This window comes from Cataglyphis hispanica, chromosome 11 (genome assembly GCF_021464435.1).
Source record: "Cataglyphis hispanica isolate Lineage 1 chromosome 11, ULB_Chis1_1.0, whole genome shotgun sequence".
Taxonomy (NCBI): Eukaryota; Metazoa; Arthropoda; class Insecta; order Hymenoptera; family Formicidae; genus Cataglyphis; species Cataglyphis hispanica.
The window spans coordinates 5212035-5230130 of record NC_065964.1 but is presented as its reverse complement, the minus strand read 5'-3'; the positions used below and the strand labels follow the sequence as shown (position 1 = coordinate 5230130).

At 37.8% G+C, this 18096-nt stretch overlaps 3 protein-coding genes across 6 annotated transcripts in view; 1 reads left to right on the top strand and 2 right to left on the bottom strand.

Annotated features, from left to right (window-relative positions):
• The first annotated feature begins 3 nt into the window (after positions 1-3).
• On the top strand, positions 4-1771 carry LOC126852796 (glucose-induced degradation protein 8 homolog). Of its 2 annotated transcripts, none has more exons than XM_050597967.1 (4): positions 4-137; positions 249-516; positions 589-983; positions 1048-1771. In XM_050597967.1, exons 2-4 carry the CDS (start codon positions 393-395, stop codon positions 1219-1221), a joined length of 693 nt encoding a protein of 230 aa, XP_050453924.1. In that variant the 5' UTR covers positions 4-137; positions 249-392; the 3' UTR covers positions 1222-1771. The 2 variants fall into 2 exon arrangements, with proteins under 2 accessions (XP_050453924.1, XP_050453925.1); XM_050597968.1 differs by having other exon boundaries at positions 72-137; positions 390-516.
• Positions 1772-1901: 130 nt separating this feature from the next.
• On the bottom strand, positions 1902-3401 carry LOC126852790 (nucleoporin Nup35). 2 transcript variants are annotated; one of them, XM_050597952.1, is made up of 3 exons: positions 3256-3401; positions 2914-3099; positions 1902-2828 (listed from the first exon to the last, which is right to left on the bottom strand). In XM_050597952.1, exons 2-3 carry the CDS (start codon positions 3022-3024, stop codon positions 1974-1976), a joined length of 966 nt encoding a protein of 321 aa, XP_050453909.1. In that variant the 5' UTR covers positions 3025-3099; positions 3256-3401; the 3' UTR covers positions 1902-1973. The 2 variants fall into 2 exon arrangements, with proteins under 2 accessions (XP_050453909.1, XP_050453908.1); XM_050597951.1 differs by having other exon boundaries at positions 2914-3024.
• A 4890-nt stretch (positions 3402-8291) lies between these two features.
• Positions 8292-18096, bottom strand: part of LOC126852792 (uncharacterized) — a 194915-nt gene continuing 185110 nt past the window's right edge. For both annotated transcript variants that reach the window (XM_050597961.1, XM_050597960.1), the window contains 5 exons: positions 13599-13810; positions 13025-13160; positions 12469-12602; positions 11183-11447; positions 8292-9579 (listed from right to left, as the gene is read on the bottom strand). In XM_050597961.1, coding sequence (XP_050453918.1) covers positions 9503-9579; positions 11183-11447; positions 12469-12602; positions 13025-13160; positions 13599-13787 — 801 coding nt within the window. In that variant the 5' untranslated portion in view covers positions 13788-13810 and the 3' untranslated portion in view covers positions 8292-9502. The remainder of the gene's footprint in view (positions 9580-11182; positions 11448-12468; positions 12603-13024; positions 13161-13598; positions 13811-18096) is intronic.

Below are 18096 nucleotides of genomic sequence, written 5' to 3'. Positions count from 1 at the left end.
AATCGCAATCGAGCATTGTAGATTATACATTGAGAATGCTCAACTCTGATTGGTCGATTCGCTGCAATTGCGTTGCTTACTCTTTTTTTACGTGTTCCAAGTCCTCAATTTTGCTCTGAAATTTTTTATTAGGGACAGTAAGTTATATTGCTTAGCATATCTTTGCGTCATAAAGTTACATTTTTACTCCAGCAAATATTCCGTATTTATTTTTCATTGTGCGATTCATGTGATCTTTTTTTTTTTAGTAAGACGTATAATTGTCGAGAACTATACTTGGGAAAAGTCAAATCCTTTTGTTTTGATTGAGCTTTCGAACAAATCAGCGCTGTTTTGAAAACTGATAATGTTATAAGTGTTTTTATACAATCGAGCTGAATTTTTTAAAGATAATGAGCTCATCTGAGAAAGAAAACGACAACTTACTTAAGGATGAGTGGGTGGTGAAGCTGGAGGAAAGCGCCTATATGCAAAAACTGTCAATGAATAACCTGATCATGAATTATCTGGTGACAGGTGGGGAACTTTAGTCTCTTTCTTCTTCACAATTTTATTTTTGTCTGGCTATAAATAAATATTTTCTTACAGAAGGATTCAAGGAAGCTGCTGAGAAGTTCCAACAGGAATCGGGAGTGGGTCCAACAGTAGAATTGAGCTCTTTGGATGAGAGGATTCGTATTCGAGACGCCATACAAAATGGTCGTATTCAAGAAGCCACGAATTTGGTGAACCAATTGCATCCTGAATTGTTGGATAATGATAGATATCTCTATTTTCATTTGCAACAATTGCACTTGATAGAATTGATACGCACTGGTAGAGTCGAGGAAGCACTGCAGTTTGCGCAGGATCAACTCAGCGAAGCTGGAGAATCAGACGATAATATATTATGCGAGTTAGAACGTACCTTGGCATTGTTGGCTTTTGATGAACCGCATAAGAGTCCTTTTAGTGATCTTTTACATCCAACACATAGACAAAAAGTAAGCTAAATTTTATTTTGATAAATTAATTTTACAAACTTATTCTTAATTTTTTTCATTGTAGATTGCAAGCGAGTTGAATGCTGCTATATTGAAGATGGAGCACAGAGAATCAACTAGTCCTCGGCTCAGTAACTTGTTAAAAATGATACTGTGGGCTCAAGATGAATTAGATAAGAAAAAAGTGAAATACTCTAAAATGACTGATTTAGGAAGTGCTACTATTGAGCAAAAGTAATGTTGTAATAAGTAAAGACTGAGATAACTTCTCAGTTTTATTTATAGATAAGATAAATATTTGAAATTGACTTTAAAATTAATTAATTAATTTTATGTAAATTGTCATTAATATTTAGTAGAAAATTATATCTAAATTTTAATCTTAAAACAATTTTAAACAATTGAAATTTAGAGAAATAAGAATAGAATTATTAATGTATTAATTATAAAATATAAAAATATAATAGTTATCACATTATTATAATTGTTGTAACAAATAGGAATTATTGTAATTTTTTTTCATTTATTTTCTGTAATTTAACATTAATATAGTATAAAAAGATCTGGTAAAATTATAATTTCAAGTTTCCTATAGAATTAACAACATTATTTATTAGTAATATATGTATAATATCCAAAAAAGACATTAATCTTATATATCAATAAATGTCTCTGACTTTTAGCCATTCTGTATAATTAAAAAGATATGTACACACAAATGCAATATAATATGGATATTGTGATAATGTATTTGAAAAAAATAATAGACATATTCATTATATCATAGAGAGATCGTAATGACTTTGAAAATTATCAAAAAATTTATTCTAAGAATAAACCAGAAATAATTTCATGCTCGAGTTAAAAATTTTCTTTTAGAAGAGGTTAAGATATCTTTTATAATTTCATTTCTTGTATAACTTTTTACATATCCAATAATATTAAAATTCAGAAACAGAGTATATTTATCAAATTATCAGAAAAGAAAAATTACCAACCAAACATATATTCCATTGCTCTGGTTACTAAACCGGTTGATCTTTGTGGGACATTCTCTGGTGTTTGTGTGGCTTGTGGACTGAAATGCTGATTATAACCAGCTGCCAGAGATCTTAACTTTCGTCGTCTTGTAGTAGGTGATAAATTAAAAGAAGACCGTTCAATTCTGCCCGTCGAAAGTGATCTTATGCTTCCATTTAATTTAGTACGATTCTCTTTGTCCGAGCAACCCAGAATAACACCTTCATCTGTGCACGGTATAACACCAATCATAATTGAGCCAGAAACAATACTGCCGTTACACGTGAGAGCTCTCTGTGCTTCCTGCTCTGATGCGCATTTCAAGTGTATCCAATTGCTTTGAGGCTGTGGAGCTGGGTGTTTGTCCACTATGCGAACTCTACTGGAGATATGAGACAGAACGGCATTGATATCATTCGGCAAAAAACCAAAGACGGTTATCCATTGCAATAAACCCTGTGATTCGCTCGTGCTTAAATTTATTGGAGTGTCTGGAAACAGCAATGGACTGTTTATCGTATTCAACATAAGTCTGGACTGATTTGCAAGTATAGGAGTGACAGGTGGATTTGTAGTTGACATATATGGCGATGACACCTGTGAGACTTCCAGACTGTCAAATAGTCCACGCGTTGGTGGTCCTCCAGTATGATTCTTTGTGCTCATCTGCGATGTATTAGGACTTGTAGTGTTTCCAAATACTGCCTTTTGACGATTGGATCGATAGTCTGGAGTTCCATAAGAAGCTGCTGATATAAGACTGGCATTGGTGATATTCAAATGGCGTGGATTATCTTGAGGACTCATTACATTGACTTTTGTTGGCTGAAAAAAATTTATAGATAAATAAGCATCAGCAAATGTAACAATTATATATTTTAAATTTTATAATAAGAGATTATATGCTAACAGTGTTTGTGTCACCCAAAAGGAAACTTGGCAAATATGCTGAAGAAGCTCCTGGAGTACTAGGACTTTGGATAGGACTACTCATCGGTGATCCCAAAGTCATAGGCTCCATCTAATGAAATGATAATTTTTAGATAATGAAATATATAAGGGTTAATAGTATTAATTTTAAATCTTCTTCTTCGTTCTAGAAAAAAAATTAACATATAATTAATTAAAAAAAAAAAAAAAAAAAAAACAGAAAAATTCACTTTCAAAATATATATCTTTTAGGTTATTATCGTTAATATTTTAAATAATTGAATTTAAAACATCTCAATTGTTTCGTATTGAAATTACTTACGTTATTTAAAAAATTCTCGTTTCCTAACCAACTTTCTAAGCGTTATAATAAATAATAATTAATATACTAATGTCTATCTAGAGAAAATTAAAGTGTTTGTACTTTTATCGCGCGTTTAAAAATTTACTCATCGGAGTAAAGTAACGTTTGATCGACTATTTGAGAAGAAAAAAAATAAAGATTTCTTTGTCCTGATTGGTCGATCAAATGCTACTCTACCCGAGATTTTCGAACGCAACTTTAGAGGAGATTCTCAGCATGACCATTCAAATAGGCAGCCAATCAAATTCCATCAGAGCCTTTACAAACTTCAAGGGAACATTGTATACACTTCGTGTGTACGTGCCTTTACAAAGCCCGGCATAAAAACATCACGTGATTATATTTAAATGTTCCCTTTCCTCTTGTTGTGATAAATAATCATTATTAACAATATAAAATAACAAAAAAGCGTTATAAGACATGTTAAAGAATCTGTCATTTTATTAGAAAACTGTGATTAGACTACAGAAAATTAAATTTCTTATTCCAATAATACAAAAAATTATTCAAAATTGTTTGCGATCGAAGCGACCTCGAGCGGTGATGCAAGTTCGCGAAAGATTTCGAGGGAGTTGGACGTGTCGCGCGATACCGGATTAGAAATAACGCGAAAAAGGAGAATATCGACATCAAATCAAGCCATCCACGGCTCCGAGAAGGAGAATCTTCATCGCTCTTCATCAGGCAAGTATTAGATCCAAGCTCGAAAATCCGTCGCGACGATATTCCTCAAAAATTCGATACGTGAAAATGGAGAGTGCTGGCAAATGGTCGGCTCGCGATATTTTTCGAATTCATTTTCGAGCTTTCCAAGATCAAGATAAATTGAATGAAATCGAAACCACCGTGTTTTTTTCGCGCCAAGCTCGATCTTAAAAAGATGCATTTAAGAATTATTTAATTTCGAGGCTCTTTGCCGTACGGCATAATTCTCCGAAAATTCGATGTTCAAAAACAAAAGAAATATATTTTCTTGGAATTTTATAACATGATACCCGAGCCGAGTGGCGCGATGCCGAGGCCGCCCGAAGCGAGCCGAACGATCCCGAGCGCTGTGATGCCAGATTCGGGACGCGCGTCATATCAAACCATAGTGGAGGGGATAACAGACACAGCGCTAACAGCGTACATGTGACCTCGGAGCTCACACGTACGCAGTTAGTGCTGCGTCTGTTATCTCCTCTACCATAGTTTGACATGGTGCGCGTCCTGAATCTGGTATTACTCGAGCGGCAGTTTCGCGAACTGATTCGACGACGTGTGTTGTTGTGCGGGAAAGAACGCGAGAAGAGAAAATATCGGCGCAAAATCGAGCCATCGACGACTTGAAACGGAGTAATTTTCGTTTGTATCCATCAAAGAATAGTTAGACTCAATCTCGAGAGCTTATCGCGGCGTAATTATCTGAAAATTCTATTCTCGAAAAGAAGAAAAATATTTTCTTGAAACTTTGTAACATGATACCCGAGTCGAGACTACCCGAAGTGAGCCGAACGACGTCGAAATTCGCGGGCGAATTCAAAGAATGTGTACAACTGAAAATAACGTGCGAAAATAGAAATATCGATGGAAAATCGAGCCACCGACGGCTTGGAATAGAAAAATATTCGTCCCTTTCCATCGGGTAATCGATTTGATTCGACTTTCCGAGCACATCACGGCATTATTCTTCGAAAATTCCATCGAAAAACAAAAGGGACATATTGAAAATTTGGAATCTCGTGAAGTGGACTCGAGGTGCGTGTCCGAGGCGGTCCGAAGCGGGCCGAACGATGCCGAAGTTATAGTTCGTCGAGATTCGAAGAGAAGTGCGTAGAACGTGTGTGCGAGAAGTGACGCGCGAAAGTTAAAATATCGATGCAAAATCAAACAATCGACTGTATCGAACGTGAAAATATTCGTTGCTGTCCATCGGGCAAAGTGTTGGACGATCATGTCGCGATACTTATCGCGTTATTATTCTTTGAAAATTCGATATCCGAAAATGAAGGGGACATTTTGTGCGATAATATTTCGTATGTATCGATACACGATTTCGTGAACAAATTCGAAAAGTGTGTGTGAAAAGTGCGTATATTTGCGCAGGAAATAATGCGGAAAGTCATATATTGGTATGAAATTGTGTGATCGTACGAGGAAGTATCAACGTCAGTCTACTGTTAATACTCTTGGATTCCGGACAGAATAAGGAAATGAGTAAATATCTGCGGAAAGCATAGCATGGAAGAAATTTCTCCTGGAAATCGCTGCAAGGTTAGGACGAGCAGAAAATTATCAGTAAAAAATGAGTCATGATTTTCCTTATACGTTTGTTTTGTTTGTACTTTCTGTATTGATTGTGATATATATTTTGTTTGTTTTTTTTTTATTTTTCCAAAATATAAATTCATTTTATTTTAAGTACAAAAATTTCTAGGGATTACAAACAAAACAAACAAATCTTATTTTTTGTTCTCTTTCATTAAAAAGATAGATATAAGAAATTCTTGAAATTAAATATGCGATATTTATATTTAAATTAAATTTTAAATATAATTTATTAATTTAAAGAGAAAAAGCTTTTGATGACTTGTGCAAGGGAAAACAGGGAGAAAAAGAGAAGAAAAAATATTTTTATAATAAATTATAAAAGGAAAGAATATTTTTATAATAACATACAATAATTCACAAGAAATGCTGAAGTAGTAATGACACCTTCCACAGTGTTATAATAGTGAATAATTTTAATAACGATGAAAATTATGTACATATTTACAGGCTTGTAAACACTTATTCTCGTAATATGACACATATTAAGGATCTTAACACGCTACTTCGTAGCGAAACGCGTTTTGTTTCTACTCGATTAAACACAGCGCTCGCGCCAAATGCGCAGCTTCCAATTTCCTTAACACCTCAGCGCGCTTTATGCATGAAATCGCAATGCAAAATACATACTTTGTCTGAGTCTATACGAAAAATATATCGGAAGGATATCTATCTTGAGCGTATCGAAATGCTTACATTGATTCAGAAATAATAATACAGGTACGCCGCTTTATATACTCGCGTTTCAATCCTGAAAGAGCGAAGAACATCATAATTTATCACGTTTGACATTCTCATAAGTTGTAGTATAATGAGACTATTATAAAAAATATTTCGAGATAATTTTCAATTACAATTAAAAAGTTTGCTTTTTTCTTTTGCCGCTTAAAACTATAAAAGTTGATGAGAGATTAAATTTTTTTTGCTAAAGTAGGTTGCTTTTAAGAAAACCAATATTCTTTCCTTTTTTTATGTTTATACGATAGAAGAATTATGGAATCATTTATCGATTATCAGACTATCGATAATTTCTTTTTTTTCTTTTTTTTTTCTCCATTATTATTCGATCGACGAATAAGCCTCGTTAGATTTACGTCGGATTAGGATACGCGAGAAAGTCTATCGTCTAAACATACGGAAAGCATTTTTATTACTTCACATTCGATTTAGAACGTATTCGGCGACTCCGCCGCTCTTTGCAGGTCAAATCACGCGGAATAAAAAATGTTGCGGCATCAAAAAATCGCGAGAGTAGTCTTCTTTCCTTTCCGATATGTGTGTCAATTTCTCACTTTTTTTCTCGAGCAAAAGCTACGGATCTTTCTTACTTTACAAGGGAAGTACACCATTTGTAGCCGTTGAAACGGCATTTCGTCATATATTTGCGTCGCATATTTTCCTCCCGGGAAAGCGGGAGAGAAAAGGGGGAACAACGACGCTCATATTGAGAGCACGCGTCATTTTTTTGTCATACTTTTTTTTTTTATATCGAATATTCTCTCGGATGCGTTCCATAGGTTTCGCTATTCGCGTAATACAAGAGTTTCAATCGCAATAACATTTTTCTCGTTATCTACACATATTCTTTTTTTTTTCACGTAAGGCAATAACATTAGCTTGTAACAGAGCGGGTTTTTCAGTTAAAATATGCTTACCAGATATATCCGACGTAATTGTGTATCGATCGGCGTCGACGATTGATAATGTGCAGATTGCCGATGGTGATTTTCCGATCATTTGTGCTACTTTCATATACTTTCATACTTTGGTATTTATATACGTACATTATATTATCTTCGACGATCTTGAGCTTACGCGGACAAGCTTGCGATAAAATCATCTCGAATTGACGGATAAAATGACGTCGTTAATAATGTGCTCGATAGACATAGATAGCTAATAAAATCTCTGAGTGGTCGTATTCTCGAACGAACTCTTGTTGGATAAAATTTAAATAATATTTTATCTTTTAAAGAGAGAAAGACATTTTTTCTCCACATATTTACGCAATAAAATTTATTCGCACGCACTTTTTCTCTACCGTAACATAAAAAGTAGTACTTTTTATGGCTTAAAAGAATTCCATTCCATTCTCTTTTCAAATTCGATTTTGAATAATTTACCTTTACAAGTTTCACGCATACAATACATGCTCGCGAATATCATGACATTTATTGCATTAATTGATACCTGGTGTAATTCCCTTGTGTTGGTGTTTCAACGAGAAAAAATACCGATTCAAGCGGCGCTTACTGATGTTGTCCCGATGTCGATTCGGGATTACGCGTTATTGTTAATTACGACGACACGTTATGGAGGAGCCTAAGTGGAGGTCCGTGTTTCCTCCTAGGTCCGGTCGACGTGCGCGCGCGCGCGCGCGCGTCCACCGGGATATTTCAATATCGATCGAAAATACGATAGTAATTCCGTACGCGTGACATATATCCGATATGAGATTAACTATGCCTTACAATTAGTCAGAAGAGGGACGACAGCGACCCGATTAAGCGTTTCACGTGGTTATCGAGTGGGACTCAACTCAATGCGCGCGAACGATCTGTGACTTACGGTTATTTTACAACAAAAAGCTCCCGTTATAAAAAAAAGATATTTCCAAGCGATTCGCGAATCGATTGTTGTGCGATGTCACACGATAATGCGTAATAATAGCGCTCGATAAAGATTGCTTATTTTTTTTTTTTTTTTTTTAACAAATGCTTTTCTATCTTTAAACATTTTTTTTTATCTATATATTTTAGGATATATTATATATATTGTCTATAATATTATATTACACTTATAGTACTCATATGCTATTTTAGTAGCAACATTCGAGCTATCTTTACCGATCGAGTTATATCAGTAAATTATAAAGCCAAGAAAAATTATAACTCACTCACAGAGGGTAACACGGTTAACTAAATATACTCGGAAAGATGATAAAAACGGAAAGGAAGAAATGAACAAAAAGCGTCTCTTCAAACGCTATTATCGCGCACTGCAAAAGATAGACACGAATGAAGAAAAATGTGGAACGCTTCTTTTATGATTAATTTTTGCAAAGTTAAATATTTAATCTACAAAATCAAGCGCCGACGATTGGATATTCATAATTTTGCAAAATAAATTTCCATAAATTCTTTTTCAATTCATTCATTTTTCGCAATCACTCGCACATACGAGAACGATTTATCGACCGTGTATGAATATAAAAAAATCTATTTCGCGGCCGCCTTCGCGACTACCATTAACTCTGCTTTGTACGAAGAAATCGCTGAGGGGGAAAAAGGGCGGCGGGGAGGATTGTAGTAGGGCATTTGGACGATAGCGATTCCGGTGAAAGCGCATTCGCGGGACCGTAAGTTGGGGACCCGAGGGACCAACATACCGGCGAGAGGGAAGATCGTCATCCGGCCGTTACACGCGACCGTCAATGTGAGAATGAAAATGATATGTCGTGAAAATAGAAAATCCCTTTGTAAAAATCGTAGTAAGAATAACATCGACGTATCTGGAAAGCGATACAAGAGACGACGACTCGTCCTTTACGACGTTCCTCGCTTGAGACAACTTTGGACGATCTAAACAAACGCGCGGAGAGAGAGAGAGAGGGAATGATCGTTCGCTTCCTTCTCTTCGAGCGTGCACGAGAATACATTTAGAGCCTAAACCGCATGTAGTTATGTATAAGAATTCATCACGCGTACGCCGACGACGCGCAAACTGGACGTACACTTATTATATGCATTATCAATATTGCGTTATTTTTTTACGATTACGCGAATTTTAGGAATTATTAGTAAGGGTGAAACTGATCTCTCTTAACGTGTATATGATTAGGAAACAATGTGGGGGGATGGGGGGGGGAAGAGGAAGAGGGGAAAACGTTTTGTCGTTATTATCGCGCGATGGCGATCGATGTGACGACGAGGGCGATGACGAGGATCGTCCATTCGACTGCGACACTCGCGGTTCCTGAAACATCAAAGACAAAATACATTCATTAACCCTCTCTTTTTTTCCGTCATTCATCGCAATCATAAAGTCGCTTTTGTTCACGAGAGTAAAATTATTCCGGCTCGGATAAACGCCGTAATTTTTTTTTCCGACAGCGAAAAATTGGATCGCGTTAATCAATTTCTCGAAATATTAAAAATTGAATATATATATATATATATATATATATATATATATATATTAAATATATATATATTTAAATATGTGACGGTTGGAAAAATGAAATTTCGCGAAGCGGAATACAGCTGTCGGCGAAACATTCGCCGAAATGGGATAGAGATTCGCGGAGGATTGTAGCGAATTTGCGATGCGCATCCCTTAAACGGTTAATTCTCGAACGCCGAACTATATCCCACGTACTCATTTCGCGAAGCCCAAGCCTCGTTCTTGCCGTAATTTAGTTCAGGATTTGAATACAGTGTGGCTGTAATTAATCAGTTTTTATTGCGGGACTCGGGCGATAGCACTATCGCGGATTAAAGCATCGTGCAATTAGTTTCCCGTTGTGATTAATGCCGAATGCTGTTACGCGCTTACGGGGATTCGTTTTAATACTTCGGGCTTTAATCCGCTATACTCCTCATTACTTGTTATGACCGAGGTCTTCGATGCGCCGGATCTCGAATATAATTTTCGCGCTTAATATCGTAAAATTCGCAACGCGTGTTTTACCATTTACCGCGAAACAAATATCAATATTCCCTCGAATGGTTACGCTTGAATTTTGCCATCGGAGATATGTACAGAAAATACGCTGTATGCGTATTTACAATCGGTATTTAGATCGCAAAATATTTTTGGCGAAAAGTCTACTTTAATACAACGCGCGTATTAAATGTACACGCGACTGTGAAATTACCTCCGGTTTGTTTTGGTCGGGGTAAGCTTGTAGAAAAAACCACGGATTTCTCGGTTGCCAAAAAAAAAAAAATAAAAAAAAAAAAGAAATAAGCCAAAATATATCATAATATATTTTACAATCGCGGTACCGCTCGTGCCCAGTTACAAACGCACTCTTTGGCAAATTTTCAATCCGTTAACGAAATAATAATGTGTAACGCGAAGTATTATAAAATTGGGATTTATAAATCCACGCAAAGAGCTTGACCCAAGTGAATTTTTCCGCATCCCTGCTTGCAATCGATGATTCACCGCGAGCTGCATTTTCTCCATTTATGCGTATCGCAGAAATTTAAAGAGATTTGCGAGAGTGTGAAAAGTATTAGAAAATGTTGGCGGAAAAATTGTAAAAATATATAAAATCACGACGAGACGGAGACAATTCTTTCTCCGATTGAACTTACGTTTTACTTTCTGAACGAGAAGTATTAGACGCCAGAGAAGTACGTTTTCTACGTACATTAATTAACGATTATAGCGACGGTCGACGTCCGTGCGATTCTGGACCTTAATTTCTTTAAATTCACGTTTCACCAAGTTTTACATAAGATAAAAGTCAGCGCCGGTGAATTAATCGATAGCTCGGGGGGAACGTTGCGCAATTGCGGCGCAGGTGGGAAAGTAACGGGGTTGATACGGGGGTGTAGAGGAAGGGTCTTACCGTTTGCCAGGTCCTCGCGAGTATGGCTCTGCGCCCTGGTCTCGCGGCTCTCCATTATAGACGTTTTCAGAACGCTCTCATCGCCCACCACGCTCTCCTCGTTGCTCTGCTTATAGACCGTGGCTATTGTGGCCAAGCACTTTAGCTTCATGTCGCCCTGCCTGAAGTGCTTGTTTCCGACGCGAAACTCCAGACCGAGTTTCGCGATGTCCAGACCGTTCTCGTCTATGACGATATCAGGCCCTATCAGGTAGTCGGTGTCAGCCTGAAAGCGGGAAGCGCGGGATGCATGTGAAAAAAAACAAACAAACTATTTTTAACAAGATTGAAAGACAATCAGGTCGGACGGAGAAGGGAAGGGGAGGCGAGGGAGAGCATGAGCAATTAGGTAGATTTTTATTTGGGGCGCGGATTCGCGACCCGAATTACGCAACATCGATGTTAACAATTAGATGAGATGGAAAACAGATACGCGCGATTCTATAGAATGCAATTTGAAAACAATTAAGAACGAGAGTGATTGCTCTCTTTTGATCCTGGATGCAAATTTTTTTCGCGAAACCAATTACGCGAAATTGCATTAAGCACCGAAGCAAGATTCTAATTATTGCACGATAACGATAATAATATTCATCAGCGAGGTGCGCTCGCGCGCACAGGTAGGTGGAGAGGTAAAGTTATTTTAAAGTTAATCTTTAATTCGGTTAAAGCTTCGCGTAGGGCGGAAAATTTCGCTGGAATATAACGGTAACGAATTTTCTGAAAAAGAGCGGGAGAGAGAGAGAGAGAGAGTTCTGTAAACATTAACGACATATAAATGGGATCAAATAAATGGAAAATATACATAAATATCGAGGATTTCAAATCGATATTCAATGTTGACACGACAGGCTGTCGACGTTTCACCTTTAATTGGAAATTTGTGATCGGTGTTTTATCAAAATAAATTTTAAATTAGAATATTATCGGGAGTGGAGAGTATTTTTTCGAGATTAACGCACAACACATAGCGCAAATGGACACGCACATACGTGTCTTTGTAATGAAAACAAAGTGGAATGGAGCTTTGATTTATTTAGCAAATTGCAATATACTGCGCAACTCTTCTCTGTTATATTCTCCCTCTCCTCTTCTCCACTCCCTCGTCTTCCCCTCCTCTATCTCTCTTTTTTAATGAGAGAGAGAGAGAGAGAGAGAGATGCAACATTTTGTTGTTTGGAAAAGTTTAGTAAAGCGTGAAACAAAGGTTGCAATTATTTTGCCGACGGCTTAAGTGTCTCACTTACCGGCTCGTCGTTGATGAACCAAGACAATAGCGCATGTGGTTTAGAAGGCGCCGACGTGCAGTCCATGCGAACGACATCGTCCAGCTGATACTTGGAACGACCGCCGGTTATCTGCGGTCCTTCGTTAGGTAGAACTGAAACGTTGCCATGACCCTTTCTAGTGCTATTGTCGTTCCCTCGGATTAGATCCCCCTTATCTTACTCGCGTGCATTTACTGCACGTATTCATTTATCTCGCTCCTCTCGCAAATTTTACCGAAATAATTATCTCGCGCTAATACGTAGCTCGTTTTAAGAATATATACGCATATAAAAAGATTTCTTTATATATATTTTAGATATTTATATTTATGTTTTTCCTCGTAAAGAGAGAGAGAGAGAGAGAGAGAGAGAGAATTTATTTTCTATTTATCGAGAATATCGATCCGAATATTGTCTTTTAAATTTTATTATCATTTAAATCAAACGCTGCTTTTACCCACGTTCTCGTTTTAATTCCAGCTTAATCGTGTATATATTCCCCCCGTTCGACCTTATTTTCCATAACAATACTTACCGACTACAGTCATGTCCCCGTGATCGGAGACGGTCTCAAAAGCGGGGGCCTCGCCCGACACCTCGCAGCGATACCTCCCCGAACTCGTCAGATCCACGTTGTTCAGGACAACCAAGGTTCGGTTAGACTGGAACCTCTGAATGCAAATTTGCGATTACAAACTGCTGTGCCCGATCGAGCGTGACGCGGAGCATGCGCGATGCGCGGGAGCGAATGAACCAGATTCCATTAGATTCGAACGGAAAATCTCGCCGTGAGAGATACACGTACACAAAGCGCGTTTAGATCTCTGAGGTTAAACAGAAAAAAAAAGAGAGCAGAAGATTGGAAAAATTTATTATCAAAGATGCTTAAATTTAACAACGTTACTTTTTAATTATCTAATGTTCGATAACGACAGAGAATACTCGAAATGTTTAAATATAAATATAAAATTAAATTAAATATAAAAGTCAAACTATTATCGTCTGTAAAAGAATACGTTATCGAAGGACGACGGTTCTCGTTTGGGAAGAGGAGAAGAAAATCGGGACATTCTCGCGTTATTTAAAGTATCTTTGCAAGTCGTACTCACGTTCACGTTTACGCCGCGCACGGGGAACATTAGCACCTCGGGACTATCTCTGGGCGTGAAGCGATAAAATTCGTGACCGTCCTTGTACCACTTCACCGAGTACAATTGCTCTTTGTCCAAGTTGAAGTTGCACTGCATGCGCACCGTCTCATTCAGGACAACGTGCTCCGGTATCTGCAGGGATGTCATGCGTAGGGCGACGACGACGACGCCTGCAAAAGATTCGCATTGCGGTTTGTAGGAGGATCGTGTGTGGACGCCCGCGGATAGAAAGTGGACCCTGCGGAGAGTCTAGTCCCGGTGACGTGTCCCCTATTTCCTCCTCTCTCTCTCTCTCTCTCTCTCTCCTACATCCCTCCCTCCCTCCCTCCTCACCCTTTCTGTCACCTTTCCGTGCTGTCGCAGTTGCAGTTTCATGGGAAACTTTGCGTATTCACTCGAGAGACTCGTGAATACGCTCGGGGACGGACAGGTCACCGCGAGCTTTTCGCCATAATCGCGATGTACTCTCTCCGAGTGGTAATTTCAATCTTCGTCTGTCCGCACGCGACACGATCGTCCGATCAATTCGACGATAATATTCGCACGTGTGATAAGGCGCACTTGCGAATTCACTGCTAGTGAGTCACATATATGCATGTATATACGCGTGATTCATTGCAATGAGCGCTTTTTGAATTATGCACACGCGTGACTCATCTTTCTCGTATATTTAGATATAATAATATATGATGTATATGCAACTGAAACTACGCTGCTGTTGTCGTTTGAAAATTTTACAGATTATGAGAATAGATGTACGTGCTCAGATAAATTGAAAACTTATATTCTTTTAACAGAAATTATTTTGATTCTTTTAATAGTTTGAAATTATAGACATACATAATAAATTCTTTGTGTTATATTCTCGCGTGTTTCTAGAAAACGAGACAAATTTATGCTTCTAAGAAAAAGTTCACGAAGATATGCAGAAGGCAGAGATCTTTCTAAGATGAATTGATATAATGCGAACAGATGTTCCCGCTAGACGATTGGATTGTCGAAGAGCTGAAGCATCTGCGACATTGACTTTGCGGAATAATTGATAATCGACGAACCATCAAGCGCGGGGCTCACGTGAAACTGTAGTCTTTGAAATGTTTCTTTCGAAATCTTTTTTCGCTTTAAGCATACGATTTACACGAAAATACGCATATACCAGGTGATCTAGACTTGCGCGAAATCTTTCATTCATAAATAGCCTGTGTATATAAACTGCGAGAAGAGAGAGAGAGAGAGAGCACGCGTCAATTTTTTTAAATTGAAAAATTCTCCATTTGCTGGATATAGGTATCTCGCTTGCGGCCGATTTTTCGCGGATTTAAATTGAAAGGGAATTTAATTTGAAGTATACGATTGCCAAGATATATAGCGTTACAAATTGAAAACTTAATATAGTCTGTGAAATATATTCCGCGGATCAATTTTCGCAAAGAAAAAAAAATTGACCGCGAGTTTACCAACATTTTTGGGGAGGAGTATTCTATGTTCAAACAATGCATGTGCGGCATTACAACGAATAACAAATAGCCAGCAAGCACTGTAATTGTGGTCGGGCGCGTTGCAGCAGTAATGAAGCCGGATGCGCGCATGAGAGAGAGAGAGAAAGAGAGAGGATAGGTTTGTCAAAATTCTTTCTGCGGCACATACACACACACACGTGTCCTCTAATCATGCCGAGCGCTTTTGTAAAACGATAATATTAGGAGAGCGAATAAAGGAGAAAGAGAATCGGGCCTTCATAAACACAACACGCCCGCGTCATTAATTAGTCTTTTCTTCGCGCCGATGCGAGCCGAAACGCGGTGATTAGCGCTAATCGCGTCAGTGTTTGCCGTGTTTAAAATTCCGCCGGCGGTGTCTTAAATTAAGTCTGTTAATGAATGGATCGGCGGGACGAGATTGCCGTTTAAATATCGCCAGTCCCTTATCGCGGCGATTCTCGCGCGCGTTGCGTACTCACGCACGCACCCACGCATGCATTGTCATTGATTCGATAAGCATCAGGGTCACGCAACGCAAACGTATCGCGAGCCCAGGCACCGCTACCAGAAACTGCCCCGAACGTTGTAATTAGAGGTAATTAATTTTTTTCTCTCACGTATCGTACGACAGACTTTACAAAGGCTTCGTAACGTGTGTATTGCGAACGGGTTAATACGAGCGAGCGAATTATCGCGATCGTGTGATGCAAATTGTGATTCGTCATTTCTTCCCTTTCTCGTTCAATGTTTCTTCAATGAATAAATTCTTTCTCGACAAGAATTAAATTTCTGTTAAAGTACATTTCGCTAAAAGTTAGCTGGATGTGAGTTATATCGAGATATAACAGTTCTTCTCTGTCATTTAAATCGCGAAAATTATTTGAAAAGTATCGTGATATCTTTTCTCTCATTTTAAATTCCTATATTCACGAGCGGAAAAGTCGCGCGTAAGATATAAATCACTTGGCGTATATATTATATGCGCGACGTTTCTTTCGTTTCGAATGTATGTTTACGATCGGACGTCGGGAGAAAATGCGGGAAATATTGGGAAGGAATATCTGCCTCTCTGACCGCATCTCTCGGCGGAGGAGAGGGTGTAAACCGTAGTCGAATTTCCAAGCGCACCAGGTGTAAGTTTTCCTGTTGCAATCTTGTCTCGCACCTGATACGTCCTACGACTTTTTGCCTCTATTGTAGTCCGCCTGGCGGAAAAGATTGCGAGTCTTATTTATTGGTCGTGACATTGCCAAGTTTGAACGGCAGGTACGTTCGCGGCTAAAAGAGAAAAGGTTCAAGGTACAATAAGTACCTCTTCTTCCTCCTCCTCTCGCGTTTTCTTCCGTTTGCCATCTCCTTCCCTCCTCCTTCCTGTTATGCTTCCTATCTTGAACGCGTAAAGCGCGACAAGATTAACGAGATAAAGGGATCTGAAAAGGCGTTTTATTTCCCAACGTTTCGTTTATATCGCGAGTGAAATGATGGTGTTAGGTAGTGGAATAGAATGCCGTATTATATTCAGCGCAGTACAAACTTTAGTATCTCAAATTCTCGGAATGTTTAAAAGGCGCCACGTATTAAACTTTAACAAATATAATTTCTCAATATTTTACCAATTTAGATTTTTTTACATTATTTATTCTTATTATATCTTCAAAAATTTGTATCAACTATGAAATATGCAAATCGCTTTTTTTTTTTTTTTAAGTATTATTTTGACTGTTTTTTTTTTCTTCCTTATCAATTCAATACAATTATAGAAATTTGTCTTATTAATATATTATTTAAAACCATTCTCTATATGATTTTTATTACATTAAAAACGTTTTATATAAGAAAAAAGAAGAAGTTAATGAGAATTGGAAGTTGAATTATAAATTGAACGTTTCAATTGTGGATATTATATATGTATATAGATACAACAAATATCAGATATCGTTCTATCATTATTCGACATCCTTTCAAGCAAAAGTATATTGACTTTGTCAATATTTACGTACTTTATATATTGTTGCAAAACTGTTTGTGAAAACAAAATGATACTTCGCGAACGTACGCAACGACAAAATTATTTTGGAAATAATGCAGGATAATGGGAAATGTTAAACGAGAAAAACAAAATTATCATAATTCAATTCATTCATTGAACATCAACCTGTGACGATAATGATCTCCTGATTGAGAATCGCAGAGATCATTGCGTATCAAACAACACGTTCGCGTGGAATTTGTTTTTTTTTTTCCTCCCCTCTTTTTATCGCTTCGAGATACATATACATACATAACACACACACACACACACGCATACAATAATTTCGAATCGCAGAGATCGTGCAATTACCAAGCGTATGAATATTTAATCGGGCCTTCAGTGACCGATTGTGCTCAATGCAGTTCATCGTATAATCCTGGACGTCAAAATATATACGTCGCGCACGATCGGCAGAGGGTTAAAATGTCCACGCGCACCTCTCCGACCAGCTGAATATTTATGGTCGGCACGCGTAGCGCGGACATTGTTCTTCATTATATTCGCGCGCGTGAAATTCATGATGACGCTTGACCGATCGTGGAAGTAAGAATTCGTCACATTTTTTTTTTTTAACTGTCCGTTTGAAAAGAAATAGGAAATAGCTTTTTATTCTCGAATCGGACTTTTTTTTTTCTTCCTCCTCGATAAGTCTTTGAAAAGTCATCGTTATTCGCTGTCGTCCGTAAATTGATACAGATGCGAGCGGCGAATAAGTTAAAAGAATACGAAGGACTGTCAGCGAAAAGAGATTTATCGAATCGGCCATCTGGTCATGTATTTTTTTCACGCCGTGGCGTGAAAAAAAGAATCGTTACTCGACGGAGCGTTAGCTTCCCGAGAAATGGCCCCGAGTTAAAGCACCGATGTATCTACAAGTGTGTAGGAAGAAATATTGTAGGAAACTCTGTGTGCTCCGCGAGAACTTACAAGTCCTTATTTCATA

What these genes read in the sequence shown, in the direction of transcription:
- LOC126852796 (XM_050597967.1), top strand. Translation starts at nt 393, where the DNA reads ATGAGCTCATCTGAGAAAGAAAACGACAACTTACTTAAGGATGAGTGG. An exon ending in CATGAATTATCTGGTGACAG is followed by an intron (nt 517 to 588) that starts GTGGGGAACTTT and finishes ATTTTCTTACAG; the next exon opens with AAGGATTCAAGGAAGCTGCT. An exon ending in ATCCAACACATAGACAAAAA is followed by an intron (nt 984 to 1,047) that starts GTAAGCTAAATT and finishes TTTTCATTGTAG; the next exon opens with ATTGCAAGCGAGTTGAATGC.
- LOC126852790 (XM_050597952.1), bottom strand. Translation starts at nt 3,024, where the DNA reads ATGGAGCCTATGACTTTGGGATCACCGATGAGTAGTCCTATCCAAAGT. An exon ending in TTTTGGGTGACACAAACACT is followed by an intron (nt 2,829 to 2,913) that starts GTTAGCATATAA and finishes AATTTTTTTCAG; the next exon opens with CCAACAAAAGTCAATGTAAT.